At 37.4% G+C, this 18,401-nt stretch overlaps 3 protein-coding genes and 1 long non-coding RNA gene across 8 annotated transcripts; 2 read left to right on the top strand and 2 right to left on the bottom strand.

Moving 5' to 3' along the window:
• Nucleotides 1-3,318: 3,318 nt before the first annotated feature.
• On the bottom strand, nucleotides 3,319-9,420 carry LOC140766479 (protein PAIR1). Of its 2 annotated transcripts, XM_073105846.1 has the most exons (13): nucleotides 8,594-9,420; nucleotides 8,351-8,507; nucleotides 7,069-7,216; nucleotides 6,715-6,849; nucleotides 6,447-6,499; nucleotides 6,158-6,352; nucleotides 5,514-5,576; nucleotides 5,368-5,426; nucleotides 4,787-4,931; nucleotides 4,313-4,394; nucleotides 3,953-4,063; nucleotides 3,699-3,739; nucleotides 3,319-3,617 (listed from the first exon to the last, which is right to left on the bottom strand). In XM_073105846.1, exons 1-11 carry the CDS (start codon nucleotides 8,650-8,652, stop codon nucleotides 3,954-3,956), a joined length of 1,206 nt encoding a protein of 401 aa, XP_072961947.1. In that variant the 5' UTR covers nucleotides 8,653-9,420; the 3' UTR covers nucleotides 3,319-3,617; nucleotides 3,699-3,739; nucleotide 3,953. The 2 variants fall into 2 exon arrangements, with proteins under 2 accessions (XP_072961947.1, XP_072961948.1); XM_073105847.1 differs by lacking the exons at nucleotides 3,319-3,617; nucleotides 3,699-3,739 and having other exon boundaries at nucleotides 3,796-4,060.
• On the top strand, nucleotides 4,074-7,219 carry LOC140766481 (uncharacterized). The gene is made up of 3 exons (XR_012105447.1): nucleotides 4,074-4,213; nucleotides 6,200-6,297; nucleotides 7,087-7,219. It is a non-coding gene; the product is annotated as an uncharacterized lncRNA (long non-coding RNA).
• A 269-nt stretch (nucleotides 9,421-9,689) lies between the features above and the next one.
• LOC140766802 (uncharacterized) lies at nucleotides 9,690-10,382 on the top strand. Its single transcript, XM_073106457.1, has one exon. The coding sequence runs from the start codon at nucleotides 9,690-9,692 to the stop codon at nucleotides 10,380-10,382; it is 693 nt and encodes a 230-aa protein (XP_072962558.1).
• A 1,555-nt stretch (nucleotides 10,383-11,937) lies between these two features.
• LOC140767694 (SKP1-like protein 21) lies at nucleotides 11,938-17,516 on the bottom strand. 4 transcript variants are annotated; one of them, XR_012105604.1, is made up of 10 exons: nucleotides 17,148-17,516; nucleotides 15,445-15,778; nucleotides 14,899-15,123; nucleotides 14,389-14,580; nucleotides 14,185-14,295; nucleotides 13,955-14,030; nucleotides 13,339-13,439; nucleotides 13,086-13,191; nucleotides 12,462-12,595; nucleotides 11,938-12,369 (listed from the first exon to the last, which is right to left on the bottom strand). XR_012105604.1 is itself a non-coding variant. In XM_073107690.1 (10 exons), exons 2-10 carry the CDS (start codon nucleotides 15,478-15,480, stop codon nucleotides 12,353-12,355), a joined length of 1,059 nt encoding a protein of 352 aa, XP_072963791.1. In that variant the 5' UTR covers nucleotides 15,481-15,778; nucleotides 17,148-17,514; the 3' UTR covers nucleotides 11,940-12,352. The 4 variants fall into 4 exon arrangements, 2 of the variants coding, with proteins under 2 accessions (XP_072963791.1, XP_072963790.1); XR_012105603.1 differs by having other exon boundaries at nucleotides 11,940-12,317; XM_073107690.1 differs by having other exon boundaries at nucleotides 11,940-12,369; nucleotides 13,086-13,252; nucleotides 17,148-17,514.
• Between the last annotated feature and the right edge of the window lie 885 nt (nucleotides 17,517-18,401).

An 18,401-nucleotide genomic window follows, 5' to 3' on the forward strand; every position in this document is an offset into this window, starting at 1 on the left:
TGTTTAGTCTGGACTTCAAGTCGTTGCTTCGACGAGTCATTGCTCTTAACTAATCGTTGTCGAACTATTTCTCTCACAAATAAAATATTCTCCTAACTATCTTAAATTGGATGGTACCGAGATAATGTTAATATAAATAGTTAAACATATCCATCCACCCATGATTGTTGCATTGGCCTAATTGTAAGACTAGTCAATAAAATTTGGATATTTATGCATCGCATGGGTCACAAGTCTCTCTCCTTCCTTGATACCATTTGGGTCTACTGGTGATGGCTTCCATTGTGAACAAAGATCGCATTCGTTACTGAGTACAATATTCCATATTTGCTTCCAGTCGATGGGAATGATCTGCTATCCAAACTAACACACCGTAGTAGCTACTTGTCGGTCCATAGAGAAGTAAAGCCAATGCAAATCCTTTTCTTTGAGGTGGTTAGTGTTTCACTGTGAAGAAGCATCAACCAGCCCTCCAAATCGTGCAGTTGTTGATGGAGATGGGTTTCTTGATGACATCTTATCCTCCAAGGTTTGCTTGCTATGCTACAAGGCGACAATGTGTAAGGTAGACATTGGTGAACGATGCCTAGCTTTGGCATCTGACATATTAGTTTGGTCGCATTTTTGTTGAGGGAATTAAGTTGCATATAGACAGTGACATGATGTCGAGTGGCGTTGATTGCTTACCCTCCGCATCACTGTTTGGTTAGGCTTTCCCAACCACAGCACTGGCGAGAGTTGGACATGATGATAACCAACTAATCCTATTAAAGCAATCTTCTGGGCTAATAACTAAGTTTTTTGCTATAGTGTTTGATATTTGTTGTGATGCAAGTTTTAATTGTCAAAAGAGTCAATCGCTTGCAATTAAATACTTACAGATGTAAAATAATAAAAGAAGAAGAAGAAGTAATCAGACCTACCTTGCTTTCTCCTAACCAGTGTTTACTTAACAGAAGTGTGGAATAAGTTAATACCATATTCTGTCACGAAGAAGGCTAAGTGGGGCATAGAAAATATCAATGGAGTTATATATAGCCATTTCCCTTCAGGCTTGACTTGTTATGGCATTATAGAGAAGGAATTCTGCACCAATTAATAAATAAATTAGTAACCCACAGTTTTTACCCTGGCTAAAAAAATCACATGGATTGTTTCTCCTGGTTCTCAGAATTTGGATGCTCATGGTCTAAATAGATGTGCTAGAAATGGTCACGCACGAAAGTTTTCCATAGTGCTCAACATTATCCAAGGCAAGGAAACGTACAAAGAGAGTTGGCACAAGCTATTTACGAGTATATATAATCAAGGAATGATAAAAACAATAAAAGCAACCAAATATCGTAGCAATGTCAAACATAGAGAACCTTCGCGATTAATAGATGTCACCATATATGAGATCTCGACTCGTAGCACGCTGTTTCCCCAAAAATAATAGTCGCTTTTCACGTATCAATTTGTATACGACTTGGAAAAAAAATTAATAGAAGAGTGTAGTGCATGAGCCAAAGTCACTTTGAGTGAGGTGAAAAGAAAAAAGAGATTCGGAAGAAGGAACAAAAGTGGCAGAAATATTTAGAAAAAAAGGTTACAAGGCAATAAAACGGAAAATGTATTAAATGGCCTTCCATCGGTTGTAGTAGGGTATAACTGGAAGGGGGACCAGGAAGCCAAGAACCACTTTAATGATCATTATAGTTTTCTCTACCCAAGATTGAAGAGAATACTCAAAGAAGTACAACTTTATTCCTTCGTTTTAAGCCAACAAATCAATAACGACGCAGTCACGTGCGGTGCATGTGACGTACGTGGTGGTTCCAATTCACAACCATTACCAGAGATTCAACAATTGCACCGGAAAAAGGAAGAAAAAACAAGGCAAAGAATAGGAAGGAGTTTAGTGGGGGGAGACAAACACATGTTATATCCACAGGGCGAGATCATTATGACACTACCAACCCTTGGAAGAAGGTACATTCATTCATTCAGGGAATTCCACCTTATTTGGATTCCAGTCAAGATTACCGATCCAGAAACGGAGGGCTGGTTGTGTTGTGGGCTCCAAACAATGGAAGTTGGTTAGATAAAGGGTGACATAGCAACTGTAGAGCTATCAAATATTTGTCAAATGTATCTCATGGGGCACATCTAGCAGGAAATTATAAAGGTACAGTAGTCCATAGTACCACTAAGTTTCATGGAACTACAACAAGACCGGCTGGATCTAAGCTTTTGTTTCATTGCTAGATGATGCTTGGTTCCCTGTAGATAATCATATAACGACACTAAAGCAATAAAAGAAATCCTTAGTCAACTTTGGCAAGGAATTGAGCCATTAAAAAATACAGATAACTATGAAGAAGTGGAAGAAGTAGAATTACTTTATATCTTTGTCAGATGCAAGAAATAATGGTATCACTGCTATAGGCATTGGGGAACTTGAAAAATTTTAAGAGTCCGTGATTAAGCATTGGGAGATGAAACAAATGGATATAGATACCTTTAATAGATGTGACCAAAGAAAGGTTCGCAAGCAAAGAATCAAAGATGCCTCTGGATGTGTCGGCGGAGGCCACTAGTGCTCGACTGCTAGGTAGGTGTGCAAAAAAAAAAAAAAAAAAAAAAAAAAAAAAACCCAATCCGGCCATACAATAAAGCATACAGAGAATAAGAAAAGGCCTCAAATCAAAAGATCAAAGGGATGATTGCCTCCGATTATAATATGTTATGTGATATTAGCTGATGAGCAAAGATAATGATAACCCTAAATTTCTTTTTGAGAGGAATCCGAGCTTGAGGGCAACTGACGATACATAAGACAAAGCTGTTTCCATTTAGAAGCATAGTGGACGATGGGTGATTAAGCCACGTGCCCCAGTTGTTAAAATGTTATTGTTGCGAGCCTATACTAATCCAAGGCATCTCACGTCACTTCACGATCAAGTCAATTAAGCTTAATAGACCACAAACGACTCCAATGAAGGACAAGATCAAAGGGTTGGTGTGGTGGTGACTGGTGAGAGGGCTAATATCCTACGTCAACTTCGCCTTGTCTGTTTGGTGAAAGAAGTTCTCTTTTGGACCACTTGTGGGGAATATAATGTGGTCGGTTAGGAGCTTTAACTTTTGACAAAACTTTTTCCATCGGATGCTCTGCCGTATGCGCACAACCCCCCTTCCCTCCCTCCCCAAACCCTGCTGAATGCCAGCGGTAAAGGAGGGCCTTGGCCAACCCAAATCACATGAGAGAAAGGGAAGACTACGGCACTCTATTATTAAAAGAGACGTGATAAGATCGTGCAATAGATAGCAGCAGAGCACTTTATTAGGTCAAGAAAAAGCAAAGCAGTCATCTGATGGCTATAAAACTGCTCGAAGAATGCAGAGTGGAAGAGTTCTATGATTTGCATACCCTTGTAGATAGAGTAGTGGAATGAGTACTGGTTTGATCCGGTGCTTCCTTGGGTTGCTGCTTGATCGACAACGTCGATCCTTGAGATGATTTGGAGAGAGAAGAATGCTGTACAGGGAGTCGTTCAATTGAAGAGTTCGCGGAAACTTCTGATGGAATCTCAATGGGCCTAATTGGGCCTCAAGTGGTTTCTTATAAATTGGACCTTTGGTATAATGGGGAAGTCAATATATAAAACATATGGAAATATTAAAGGAGAAAAAAATATTCTAGAAGTCGATCTCACCTCTCTAAGAAGTAACCTTTCCAAGAAGTAAGAAAACAGAGCTGTTGATTTTTGGTGCATCAGAGAGCTAATAAAGGACTGAAATGAAAAGGAGCAATATACTTCTTTGCAAAAAAGAAATAGCATTTTACAAATCTAGGTTTGTCATCTGAAATAGGAGTTCTCAATCCTAAAGTGATGGTAAGGAGCCCAATCATTAAAAAAAATGGAAGAAAAGTTTCCATTCTGTCAGTACTATCTAGTGGTCAGCATACCTTAAACAAAAATTACCGAATTCATCTTTCTTCTCCTTCTCTTCCTTGCTTGTCTTAGAATTCGTAAAGTATCTTCCGTAGCTTCCTTCATCCAGCAGCTTTCCTTTTCTGCTGCAATACAGAAAGAGTGAATTGAAGATGCACAAGTTTAGCTGATGGAATCATGGACCGAAAAAAAGAAGGAAGAAAAAAAAAATCGATCTCCCGAACGACTAGCAGATCTCTTCAACAGTCAATTATGCACGTTCTCTTACGAAAAATGTAAATATATCTGAAACTGGTAACTTTCTCTTTAATAATGTCATTAGATTTCGTTGTATAGAAGTGTTGTCCGTCTTACACCATATTTGTCAAGTTTACCTTTTTTCTTTTTCACAATTAGGCAGGAAGCACCTCCATCACTCTCATCATCTGAATCAATGATTACTCTGAAATCTTGGTCCTGAATCACCATTAATAAGGATATTCCTGACGTTAAATAAGCTCAAATAAACCAGCAAGACTTGTCCAGAATTACTCGATAATAAACTTTATGAATTCCATGCAACATGCGGTGCTACAATCTGCTACCATTTTTCTGTTAGAAGCTCTAAGATGCAATTCGGGGATGCAACTTTCAGCACTGGAGAATTATACTGAATTAAATTCTGGGACTAGGAATTGGCATGTAGATATCAAAATTTTCAAGACATGGAAGAATTAAAGAATTAATAGCAGGTGTCACATACTATAGACTATAGAGTGAGGCAATAAAATTCTTTCTTCTTTTATTTGCACGAGACAGAATATGTAACGCTTTACTTAGCTTAGGATCAGCAAGTCAGCACAAGTAACCTTTTTCGAGATAGATATGTCTTCCCGCTTGAGTGCCATAATATGGTTAGGACCAGTCAATTTTGGTTGGAGTGCTTTTGCCTTTCCTTCTTCCACCTTTGGAACTGGAACACTTCTACTGTATCCAGTCAAATGCGCAGCCAGACTGGCAGAGATAATCAACAAATAAATATACCAGAAAGAAGAAACATAAACATGAAAAATGCAAGTGAGCCAAAACACTATTAAATAGATCAGTAACATTAGCAGAGTACCTTAATATTGTAGAAATGAATGCACTAAATTCACATTCCACCAAACCAACACCTAGACGCCATACTAAATTTGCCAATTGTACAAACCGGCTAATTTTGCCCACTTCATGCTTGGAAACTTTTATTTGCAGGGAACTTATAATAAATTTCTATAGAAACTCAAAAGATAATACCTTGCTTCTTTGAAGGACCTTGCAAGCCATAAATTTCAGATATACATCATAAACTACAATATCTATATCACAGATTGTTCCAATCCAAATTCCAATTTCAAGAATAGATTTGATAAGACCAACAGCTAATATATAGAGGAAGTCAGAAGGGTACACTTTTGTTACTGGTATCTGACTCTTCGACAAATGATTCGTGTCAGTACAGGTTCTACTCTGCAGAACCAAAGTAAACATTAAGAGATTTAGAGATTAACCAATAGTTATTGAGTGAATCTTCTAGATCTTATGAGAATCATGTACCCCTGGTAGCTGGATTGGAATTGTACTTTTGTTGCTGAAAGATTTGATGCTATTCAATATTACCTACACAGTATCAGGAAAAGATCAGACAGTCGGCAGAATACAATATCTGGGTTACCATTTTGGTTTTGTCAGTCCTTGAAAGACCAGAATTTGCTATGATTTTTTGTAGATAGGAGGTAAAAAGATGTGCTAAGCACTGAAAGGATGAAAATGTTGGTCAAGTCAAATGCATACTGCATTTGAAAGTCATCTGAAAGAAGAATATCAGTGACAAACTGACAACAGTTGAGAACTGATATTAAAATTTGGCCTAATCCAGAGATGTATCATAAATATCTGAGTAGCCAGGACAGAGAAACATGCCTATTTTTCACATTTAGATGCATGATAAATAGAGAGGAAGAGTGCGATTAACATGCATGAAAATTGTAAGAAAGGATTTCAAGGGAAGCCCTGAACAGGGAAAATAGGAAGACACCACCGTAAAAAAATGCATGTTTCAGCCTCTATATAACCAACATTAGAAAAATACAGATAAAAATGTTGCACAGATTATCTTTTGGATACTTCTTAGAAAAATGTACTTTGTTGAAATGTATCAAAGAAGTGTGAGGATGGATTTAGAAATTTAAAGTGACTACCTCCATTTCTTTTGTAATGACCCTAAAATTTTCGTGCTGCAGTTTCAACAAGCATGTTTCAATCTGTTGTGGTAAAGCTGAAAGTGCCAAGGATATCTCATCCAGTTTGTCAGAATTAGAGATCTTGATCAACTGATCAGGTATACTTTTCAGACTTCCATCAAGAAAAGATTTGATATCATCTTCTGCCTTGATCTGTTATCAAAGTCAATGGTTCAACGAATCAGATTTATGTGACAGATGGCAGTTAAGGATAGGAAACAGATGATGCCCGAATTCTGATTCCTACCAATTTCTGCATTGAATTGTCTAAGACAAGAACTTTTTGTCGTATCCCTTCAGCTGACCATGAATGACATCGAATGCAACGATATATTAAATTGACAGTTTAGAATTTGAACTACTATACTAAATTATTGACCTTGGATTGAAGCAAGAATACATCTGGATTAGCAGCAGCAGCAAAACAACACATGTGGTTAATGTAATAAGCAATTGAAGTATATATATTGATGCTTCATTTGGTTTCCTTCAGAACCTTCCACATTAGCACTTACTTTCTAGTGATACTTCTTTCACAGCTCTGTTTACTTGCATGACATCATTTTGAACAGAGTCCAGGACCATGCCTATCCTGTTTATAGAACTTTCTATTAATCGAAATTTGTGCTCAAGTTCTTCATTAACCTGACCTGTTCAGAAAAAAAGAGATGAGATATTTCAGTAATTCTTCCTGATGCACCTATGATTATGTCAAAACAATAACCCTTCTCATAGATTTAAAAAGTTTGGGTTACTTTCAAGATAAGTAGAAAACCATATTATCACTTGTGAAACATGACAATTGTTACATGTGTGTCACCCTACGAATTGAATAGATTTCAACTATCAGAAGTAATTGCTTGACGTACATCTACTATCTGGAACAGATGTTGGATTCCATCGATGCAACGTGTTGTTTGATGCTCTTGACAGCTGCATCTGAGATTCTTCTCGCGAGGACGATCCGGAGGCCAATGAAGAGATCCTCTTTGATGAATTATCATGTAAGCCAAATCTCTGTTCAAATAAATAAAAATATATAGTATGTAAGAAAAACAATGAAAGAACTTTTGATACAAATAGAGGGTATGTGTTACAACTTGAAGCAAATAAGCCTATTATTTAGCTACATAGTTTATTCCAAAGGTTATATCATCTTAGGAATTGTGCCTAAATGATGTACCTGCATTCATATGCTTATGTACCTACATGCATGTAACTATGTAAGCATTCACAAATATGTGTGCACATCTATGCACTTCCCTTATTCCATTACGATAGATCATATCATCTTAATGAATGAAAAAAGAGAGTTGTTTCAATGGGAATTGAACCAGTCTCATCAAGCGACCAGTGTTAGATGTGCTATTATTGTGAGATCATTCAATTCAGCTACACAGTTTTCATCTTTTTATTTATACTCTGACAACAATAGTCTCTTTATATATCTTAATCTCTATTTATTGCAAGACCTCTGAAGCTTAAGAACACCAGATTTCTCTTTTCAGCATAGTTGGTCGAAAGTGGTTAACCTAATGCATGTGAGATAATCCTAACAAGTACAAACTGACACATATAGATACCCTATGAGGCACCTTTTATGTTCTCAATAGTGATAAGCTGCTCCCATTGATGTAATTTAGTTTATTTTTCAGCAACATCAGACTCTGTTCATGCCAAAAATAATTATCTCAAAATTATGTTGTTATAGCTCAAGAGAGAAATAAGAGCAAAACTAACAGGTGATTTTGTTTTTGATCCACAGTAACTGTTTGAAGAACAGTAGTTTTTTGAAGAAAAAAAAAACAACAACATGGAGCTAATGAACAAAAGGAAAATTTATCATTCCATCAGAAAAATTCTGATATCGAAAAGAGGAGTACTGAACTGATGAAGACAAATTTCACTCTTCATCTTCCTTGATTGTCCCCAGAAGAAACAGAAAAAGGGTAAACAAAATTGACGTCAATGTTTGAACAGAAGCTCTATAACTGAAGCAGGCAATTTAAGCAAAAGGATTGACAAATTCAGTTGATCTAGCGCACTCTACTGCTCTCATTTCAATCTTGACGAATGCTTAAGGATCCAGTATTTCCCAATCTCCACCATAGCTCAGGAAGATCGGAAGAGATAAACCAAAAGCTCTTTTACCTGATCGTTCATCATGTTCTCCTCGAGCGAGGTCTGAGACAACTGTGACAGCGAAACCCCCTGGGAGAACGACTGCTGAGACTGAGATCGGAGCTGAGACGCCTGGCTCCTTCCCAAACCCGATGCATCCGTTCCGGAGCTCATTCCCCCGCTTCTCCTAAACAATTAACTACATGAATCAAACAAAAAGAACAGAATATTCAAGATCGCTTTGATCTGGATAAGAACGAGAAGGATTCGAACCTCGGAGGAAGGACGGAGATGGAGCTCAGATCGCAGGCCTTGTTAATCTTTAGCTTCATCTGATCCGCGGATGGAGATCAGGGTCTCAAGAGAAAACCTAAAAGTATATCCTATCCCGAGCTTGTAGGAACTCAAAGGGTTGAAGAGATCGATGAGGAACCCTAGATTAGATCGGCCGAGACGAGAATAGAAGAATGGATAGGATATTTCAATTCCGGAAGGCGGGGTTTAGTGACGCCATATATATAGGCGCGGAGTTTGAAAATTTTCTGGCTCTAATTACGATCGTACCCTTTGGATTCCGAGGGATCACGACTAGATTGAAGGTTTCATCAACGCATCTGAGCCGTCCGCTTTAATTAAATATACGAAGTTATGATAATGCTCTCACTGTCTGATTGACCATTTATTAATTTCTTTGGATAGTCAAAAGAAAAAATCGATTAAATAGTAAAAAATAATTACCAATAAACAAAGAATTATTATCAAATGTATCAAAACAAAGTTTGATTAAATTTAACTGCTAATTAACTTTTATGACTATCTAGCAAAAACAAAGTTGCTTAAGAAACATTAGTGAGAAATTAGTGGTGTGAGAGGTGTACGTAGAAATATCTAACTTTAGATAAGTATATATACATAAATAAAGAATTGTAGAGGGGTATACTTATAAAATAACCCTTAAAAGTTATAATTATAGCATGCTCTTCTTAAGGTGGTCTGCAGTATTATACCTGGACTTATTATTTTTTCTATAGTTTCTTCCCTATTTTCTCTTAATCGTATTGTATCAAATTTGTGATTATAATTTTCTAATTTTCTTGAGCCAAAAATATTTTTTTAAAAAAAACACCTATCTACAGTTTTCTCTCTAGAAAATTTAAAAGAAAAGACTCAAATTATATCCCAAAAATTTCCTTTTCAAAATTTAATTAGGATTTCGAACCAAGCTCGATAAGTGTAAATATACCTCTCGTTTCTCTTCCACTTGCTCACTATCCACACCAAACTCTTCCCCAAACCACTCGTATCACAGTCTCCCTGCCTCTCTTTTTTATTCCCACCTCGGATATCTCGTTACCTTATTCCACCAACCATGGATAACAAAAGAAGTACTTCTCCCCGCCGATTCCCCTCCTTCTGGCATCTCCTCTCCCTCGCCACCACCCTCCTCCTCGCGGCCGCCTCGACCATCCCCTTCACCTCCATCTCCTTCGTCCTCCTCTCGTTCCCCTACCTCTACCTCCTCTCCTCCCTCGCCTTCCCCAATAACTCCCCCAGCCCTTCCCCTTCTCCTTCCCCTCCAATATTCCCCAACAACCGCCTCCTCGGCGCCTACGTCCTCTTCTCCGGCGTCCTCGGCCTCCTCCTCCCCATCGCCTACCTCCTCGACCGCTTCCTCGCCGGAGACGCCGCGTCCGTCGCCGCCGCTGCGCCGCATCTCTTCCTCCTCGCCGCGCAGGTCTTCCTCGAGGGCTTCGCCTTCTCGAGGGGGTTCGCGGTCCCCGTCTTCGCCTTCGTGCCGGTCCTTTACAACTCGAGGCGGATGTTCGCGCTTGCGGATTGGGTCCGATACGAGATCGGGAAGGGAGATGACAGCGGAGGGAGGAAGCTCGCGGGGCGAGTTCTGGCGGTGGGGAATTTGGTACTGTGGGCGTATAATTTATTCGGATTTCTTATTCCGATTTATCTACCGAGGGCTTTGAAGAGGTATTACTGTGGATTTAGTGCGGGAAATGAGAATAAGGACACGGATAAGAATAATTCCGACGATAAGAAGGCCTCCTAACGGGCTTTTCAATGATCGTAACGATGCATATTATGAGTTCAATATTAACTGCATGTTAATATGTCACTAAGCTGTGGTTATAGCTAATGATCTATCTCTTTTTGAACTCTACTTGCATATTGTAATGTTTACGTAGTGTTCTTTTCCACTGAGTATGAGTACAGTAATAGTGTGATGTTAACTACGACAATGGGAAAAATAATTAATCAAGACATTAGCGAACCTAATTGGATATAAAAGAGAACTAGAATAAAAGAAAATTGAGTGAAAGAAGTGTGATCAATGACTCTAGGAGGCCCATCAAATTTTTTAACCCCCTAGAAAAGAAGGCCACACTTCGAAAATCTCATACAAGCAGCAGAGATTAAAAAGAAAGAGAAGAAGAGAAATGAGAGTTTTTGAGAGCAACATAAAGGACCCCAACTGCATGTAAATCTGATCAAGTACATATTATATATAGGATTTACATAAGTAAATCTTTGGATTCTCCTTATCGGCGGCGCAGACGTTTGCGAATATTTCTCTCATTGTTGAAATATTCTTAGTCCGATCTAACTAAATCATAGGGATATTAGGTTTAATGGATCGAGTCTATTTATTTTTTAATTTATTCGTGTTTATATCTTATATAAACCCTTAATGTAAGTCTAATTATGTTATGTAAACCCTTAAGACAAGTTTAGTTAAGTTATGAAAACTACTAAGATAAATCAAATTAAGTTATATAACCATAAACGTAAGTTCAATTAAGTCATGTAAGCTTTTAAAATAAGTTCTACTTCGAGTTATATAAGCCTTTAAACTAATCTAAGTATGACTCATTAACATCTATATAGAGAAAGGCTGGGCTTTTTTATTTAATCATCTAAGTATCCAAATATTAAGAAATTATTTTAGTCTTAACTTTATCTTAGAAGTAAGAATAAGATAATTTAGGAGTAAAAGTAAATCAATTATAGCCGTTTATTTTTTAAAATTTAACTTAGAATTCTAATTCTATCTCCAAACAATAGCGATTATCACCTCCACGAGTCACCCTACCTTACGGCCTTCCACGAACTATTCCCTCTATTACCACCCTTGGCCGTTCGCCACCCTCCGATAACCGTCATAACATCAAATAATTACCAATATATCTAATCTCACATTTCTCTACTGTTTTAATTTTATCTTTTTACTCCTAACTCAGAATCATGTAAAACCAAAGTCATTAAATTAATGACTTCCGAAGCTTTCTCCTATAAAATATCATAATTTTCTTACATCTACATCATTCCATATTATATTTATAACAATTATTCTCCCTCATTTCTTTCCTCCTTGGGACTCGTGAGAAACTACAAATTTCAATATGACAAGGACAAACTATAATAATGACAATTATATACTATTTCACTTGCTAGTATTTGACCTTTTAACGATCGATAACGAGGAATACCAACCTTAAAGTTTGCATTTGAAACAGCTTACCAGATAGATGCAGATTGCAGAGTGAATGGAACAAGCTAACTTTTGATAAATCATTTAATGTGAGAGCACCAATATGGTGCTTATTTATTTCTGGAGACGAGAAAAGAATAATTTTGTGGAATACTCTAACTTCTTGCCATTGAATTCCGTCTAGTATCCAGAAAAATGGATCACACAATAAGTGAATAAAGTTAAAACAACACATATCCCCGAAATGGAATACAAAGCCAGCCCTTCTAAATGGTTGCAGGCAAAGGCATATCCAGCTCGGAGAACTCTTGAAAATTGCCATGTCCAAGCTATGTTGCATGCTCCCTAGTCTGAGATGGCCTTCTGGCAAACAATAAACAGTCAAACTTTCCAACTGCATTCTATGGCTCTTTCTACAAACAACAAGGAGCCATGTATGGGCCACCGAGTCCGCTCTATGACATTCAGCTTGCGTCAATCATCTTCGTTCCAACCCTGTATAACGTGTAAGTTCCTTTCATGTTATATGTTCACGAAGGTGAGTGATCTGAAAAACACAACCTAATATGATCACAGAAGACATGGAAACAGAACTTCTGAACATGTTCAATAGAAAGATATACAAGAAAGTAACTATACCTGTGTATCTCCGAAGGGACCCATTCCCATTCATCAAGCTTGATACAACGCTTCTCTCTTGTCCTAAAGATAAAATTTCTTGCATTCTTTCAGGCCAGTCAGAGTTCAACCTCCGAGCAAAATCCTCCACCTCTCTGCATTAAAGAAAAGAGACAAAAATGAAGCTGGGTAGTATGTACTAGAAAGGTAAGTTACATGCAAATTAAGTTATAAAGTTCTATAAATAGTTTTGCACTTTTGTGATCCTGAAGGGCTACAGAAAGAAAGGCTGCAGATAAAGAAAAAAGAAAGAAAGAGAGAATTGCTCTGAACATCTTTCGATGCAACAGAACCTCTTTCAACATCTGTCAAGCTGTAAATTTTGTAGCTTCACTTTGCTCTCTAAACTATCTTTTAAACTAGTCATTTGGCTATAATTAAACAAGAATCAGCTAAAAAAAATCCTTCTCCGAGCACATCAATTTCCTAAGAGTCGTCCAATTAATAATTAATCCATGCGTCTCGGAATGTTTCTGTGTGAAAGATTGGTACAGATTAACATAGCAAAAGAGAATGACAGAATTTTTAGGGAAGCAAACAAAAGAACGGTGAAAATTCTGCATTAGCATGTTAAGCACTCCTCACCTATCGAGTTCTTCCTGTACTTGAGGATCCAACTCATCATCAATATCAGCATCTTTAGTTGAAGCAAAAGGGTCTTCAACACTGTCTCGTACATGTAAACTTTGACCTGGAGTAGAAGAAAGATTACCACCAGCATCACTGCATGCAACAGAAAGAGTGGCTCCCTCCTAAACCAATACAAACCAGGAATAAGAGAGGAGATGCAATCATCACAAACATGCAAAATCAGAAAAGCATATATGATATTGCTAACCTTCTTCAGTTCGTCAGAGTCCGCTTTAGAAGAATCTTTTAGGTGGTCCTTTCTTCTTCTATTCTTCTTCTTGCTCTTAGCAGGTTTAGCACCTTTGGAATCTGCCATATGGTAAAAACAATCACAGGAAAGAAAACTTCAATTACTATTCTTTGAAAATTTAAAAAACCACACCAATCTCTGATAAATTAACTTTCAGTAACTAAAAACTTTGGACTTCCATATTTTTAACCATTCCTTAGAACAGTATTTCAGAAGAAGTATAATATCACAGAACTTTAAGTCATGAAGACACAAAGTTGATATACATATTTTATTCGTTGAAGCATGAAATATATATATATATATATATATATATATATATATATTTATTTATTTATTTATTTATTTATTTATAATAATCATTATTACAGTAATCAGATGAGAGCAATACATGTAGGTCATAATTAACTACAGATAAACTTAACATACAAAAGAAAGCTTATATCAGTGGGATCTGAATGAGCAAATAAATTAACATTCTGAATCACTAGTATCTATCACAATTTCTATGAACAAAGTACGACAGCTAGGACTAGCATTTATGTCCAAGGCTGGATAGGCTATAAACGTATACCTCCATCTCCATTTATAAAAGATAGAATTTCATCAACTGAACGCTCATCCTTCCGCTCTTCCTCAACTTCAATATCCTGAAACAGGTTATTATTTCTTAGAATCAATGTATAGCTAGGCCCCAAAAAAGAACAGAAAAAGGAACTGGATCCCACAGCTAGGGAGTTTGCTCTGTAGAGAAGGTAGTGATGAAACTGTACCAATTACAAAGTAGAATGAATTGAAACTAACCTTTAGTTTTTGTCGCTCTTTCAGTTCTTTTCGCTTTTTAGCATATAATCGATTCAATAGCCGGATACGTGGATCATCATTTGCATTCTTCAAAGGTTCCAATTTCTCTTCCTATATACATATGATACCATACCAGAATGAGCAATAACACAAAGTGACAAAATGGTAAATGGTAAGATCTAAAACCAAACAGTGCAAAAGTACCTCAGTTAGGTCATCTGGCAAATGAAATGTCTCACGAATTTCTTCCGGTGTTTTTCCTTCTATCATGCGAGCAAGTGCCCGACTAGTAAGATCAACTAAGGGCTTGAGCTGAAGACTATCCGCTGCAGAAGTCAACTCACATAGTTGTTTGGTATCTATCCTGATAAATTTCTCATCAAAGGATTTCCTCTCCTACAAATTGAAACAAAGTTTTAATATATTAGACCGTGTCAAAATATGCAGCCTCCATACTTCTTTGTCTTTTCCTATAATAAAACAGGACCATGAGCAGTAAGATTCACATTGTTAATCATGCGGAATAAGTCACAATTTTAGATAACTTGGATGGTTTTTTAAAATTTAAAATATCAATGGGCATCAGGAGTTCTTATTTAATGAAATATTAGTTCTCGGAACTTAGCATCCATGTTTATGTTAACAAGCAATAAAACATTAGAAAAATACATGAAAAAACAAGAGAATTTAAAGTAGATGTGAACTGTAGCAGACCTTGTTGGAGCGGCCCGGAACTTGATGAAACCGACAATAATCAAGAATCAAGCTAAGGATTGCTGGGTTGACTCTTTGTGGAAGCGAAATGGCATAATTTTTTGAAGATCCCATGCCAGTATGAAGTATCTCTCGACATATCATAGGACAGAACATGGCAACCTCTTCCTCAACTTGCTGGATTGAACCATCGGCGCATTGAAGCCAGATATAAGACTTCATAGCCTGTCAGAACATAAAGAAATGCTATTTTCATGCTTCTTATATAATTCAAATACTGCACTAACAGAGGAAATATTTGAAACACCAGCAGTAACATTTAAGCACTTTCAAAAGTCAAACTGACACCAGTTCGAAGACAGTAGTGGATTGAAATGCATAAAGGTGAAACGATGCAATATGATATACAAAATGAGCTAAGATATTTCCCTTGTAAACGAAGCCCATGGACATCATGTATTCAAGCTAAGGATTAAAATGATAACAGTAATCAGTCTTGTTTATAAGACAAAAGAAGTTCCAAGAAAAAAGTGTAGGACACATTACCTCTGGTTTAATTATTGCCATCTCGCCTTCTGACATTTGCTAGGGGGCTCTAAGTATCCAAATTCCAAAGTAAATAGAAATGAAATGATACCCAAAAAAGATATACACTGATTTTCCTCCAAGTACAAAATTTCCAGATAAGAACAACAAACAAAAATCTGTCATAGGATCAAGAAGTCTGATTATGTAGCAGAGTTTGACTCTCTACAAAAAGTGACAGCAAATGAAAAATATCTTAATTCCATATACATGCTATCCCTTTTGTATTCTCGAATAGGCAGACAATCTCTTTAAGCATCATCAAAGCACTTGGGTACTCATATCACTTGCTAACCTACAGAAAGAAAAGATACATTAGCAATGTGAACAAACAATTACTGCACATACATAATAACAATGAAAGACATTTAGAGGATAGCACGCTAAGGAAGGGGCAAATGAAAAACAGCATCCACAAATAAATAATAGCATCAAACCAAATACCCTGTCCAAAGGTTTCCCCTCTTCTTCTTTTTTTTTCTGATTTTCTCAGTTATTTTTTATAATGTGTCCTCCGTTAACTCCTTTTTTGACAACTAACAACTTAAAACTCCAAAAACCATATATTTACAAATTAGCATGAAGAGAACAGAATTTTGGTAGAACCTACTCATTCTCAGTAAGAAAGAACAGTAAAATGCTGTTGCTACTTCAAAGCTCACAAATTTGCATTTTAAAGCAAACCCAATGTTCCAAATTTCAGAAACAATCGGATGCACGTACTTGGACTGAAAGATGATTTTATCCAATTCGAGTATAATTTCCTAAGTGATATCCACATTAAGTGCAACCATGTACCCATTTAACGGGCGCCTAATTTCTACTTTGCAGTTGAAAGGCAACACAAACAACCTGAAAGCTCAGAAACATAAGATTGAAGTCCACAGAACTATAACTAATATCCACATCAAGGTTTCATGACACATATAAAATGAGTAAAAAAGGAAATGATCTGAGTGTTAGGGATATATACTAGCAAGTCAAGAAAAAAAGAACTGTTAACCAAAGAACATCTACAACATTCAGTATAAACATCCAATGCTGTAGTCAAATTTCAGGATAACCAGTAAACTATTCGACAGTATGCTGAAACAAAATAAAGAACAAAACATGCTTTTTTTTATTACCAGGAAATGGGTAAAATTACGGATAACAAGAACATTGCATAACAAGCAACATGCTTATAAGAGCAAAGACCACAGTCGGCAAACATCCCATAACAAGACACGAAGTCAACTTTGATTGAGAGACCAAGGCCTGACGGAAACCAATGCATCCCATGACTCATCCATGGCCCCAGTTGATATAGTACTCAACGAGAAGAAGGCTAAATCCAGTAATACTCGAAAGGAGAGCAAGTACCAAGAAAATTGCGCACACGTCTACATAAAGAAACATGGGATAAAAGAGGACAACGCTAACATCAAAAGCCCATCACCAAAAGCCATGAAAAGATCCCATCTTGCGCCAAAAATTCGCACGAACCCGAATCCTCAATCCCTCAAAAGGACTCGAATTAAAATCCGGCCCCACCTAAAACAACACCCACACCCCGCAATCAGCTTCATAAAGCGGATCAGGAACCCCAAAGCTGCTCGCGGAAAGCCTCATTCCCATCAGAACCCGAAACAGAAACAAAGAAACGGGGCGAGAATCCACACTACCTCTCCGCCGAACGCCTCGAATGCGCCAACTTTCGGTTCCCGCGAGCGAGCGCAGAGCAGAGTAGAGCAGATGGATAGATGCGCGGATAAGCAAGAGAGAGAGAGAGAGAGAGAGAGAGAGAGAGAGAGAGAGAGGGAGAGAGGGAGAAATAGATTGGGGAAGAGAACAATTAGAAGGGGGGAGGTAGGTGAGATTTCTAGGGTTTTGGTATCTTTAGGGTTTCCTTTTCCCCTCTCTTGGTTGATTTGGGAGCCGGAGGCGAGGGAGAGAGGCGAAGGTCCGGGAAGAGGACGAAAGATGAGAGCTCTATCTTGCCGCTTGCGCGCATGCCGCTGGCCCGCTATCCTGAACCCCCGGCTAACCCCTTTTAGGGAACTGGTCGGGTTCATGGTTCGGTCTGAACCATATGTGGCTATCGGCTGGATCGGGGTAAATCTTTCTGTGCTTGGTTTATCCATTTCACCCTTGGTCGGACACGTGGCATATCTCCATTGGTAAAACGTTGAAAAAAAAAATCTAATTTTATTTTTCCAATTTTCTAATTACCATGCAAGTCTTCTTGTTTATTATACTATTATCCATACGGAACCCCAGGATTTACTCTATTTGTATAGATGGAACAATGGGAGAAAAAAATAAAAGGGGAGGAAGAAAAACAGAAGAAATTAGTTTACACGTTACGTCAAGAGATTAAGATTTTACGAATAAAACCAAAATTCAGGTGGTGATTCGTAAAAACTTTAAATTGTTATGTATTTTTTTATGATAGTCATGGGTTTGACTCGGAGAAATTATTTGGTACTTTAATGACTTGACTTAATTCGGTTGATGACTCAACATTACAGTTAACTTAGAGAAGCAGATCGATAACATGATAGTAGCTTAGAGAAGCAGATCGATAATATGACAGTTTAGAGCAAGTCTCGACGGTATTTGATTTGAAGCAATTGTTCGGCGACGTGTATAATTTGAAGCCTAGACTAGACAGTTAAAAACTCAGTGAAACTTAAATATCTTTGTATCTAAGAAAGAATGACCATTTGTCCGGCTCATATATAACCTTCGAATTTATAAATATTTTTTAAAAAAAAACTAAAAATCCCTCCTAGCAATTATCCCTCTTGCCTATTCGTGACGTAAAAATTCCTCCAAGATAAGCTGTAAAGGTTCGATCTGATACTCCTCATGATATGCTTACGTGATATTGGGGTCCATTCCCTTTCCTCTTCTTTCCAGTGGAAATATACGACAAA

Source organism: Typha angustifolia, chromosome 9 (assembly GCF_048772165.1).
Source record: "Typha angustifolia cultivar Huaian chromosome 9, ASM4877216v1, whole genome shotgun sequence".
NCBI lineage: Eukaryota > Viridiplantae > Streptophyta > Magnoliopsida > Poales > Typhaceae > Typha > Typha angustifolia.

What these genes read in the sequence shown, in the direction of transcription:
- LOC140766479 (XM_073105846.1), bottom strand. Translation starts at nt 8,652, where the DNA reads ATGAAGCTAAAGATTAACAAGGCCTGCGATCTGAGCTCCATCTCCGTC. An exon ending in AGAACATGATGAACGATCAG is followed by an intron (nt 7,217 to 8,350) that starts GTAAAAGAGCTT and finishes TTATTTGAACAG; the next exon opens with AGATTTGGCTTACATGATAA. An exon ending in TTCCAATCCAGCTACCAGGG is followed by an intron (nt 5,427 to 5,513) that starts GTACATGATTCT and finishes TTGGTTCTGCAG; the next exon opens with AGTAGAACCTGTACTGACAC.
- LOC140766802 (XM_073106457.1), top strand. Translation starts at nt 9,690, where the DNA reads ATGGATAACAAAAGAAGTACTTCTCCCCGCCGATTCCCCTCCTTCTGG.
- LOC140767694 (XM_073107690.1), bottom strand. Translation starts at nt 15,480, where the DNA reads ATGTCAGAAGGCGAGATGGCAATAATTAAACCAGAG. An exon ending in TTCCGGGCCGCTCCAACAAG is followed by an intron (nt 14,581 to 14,898) that starts GTCTGCTACAGT and finishes TTCAATTTGTAG; the next exon opens with GAGAGGAAATCCTTTGATGA. An exon ending in ACTCTGACGAACTGAAGAAG is followed by an intron (nt 13,253 to 13,338) that starts GTTAGCAATATC and finishes GTATTGGTTTAG; the next exon opens with GAGGGAGCCACTCTTTCTGT.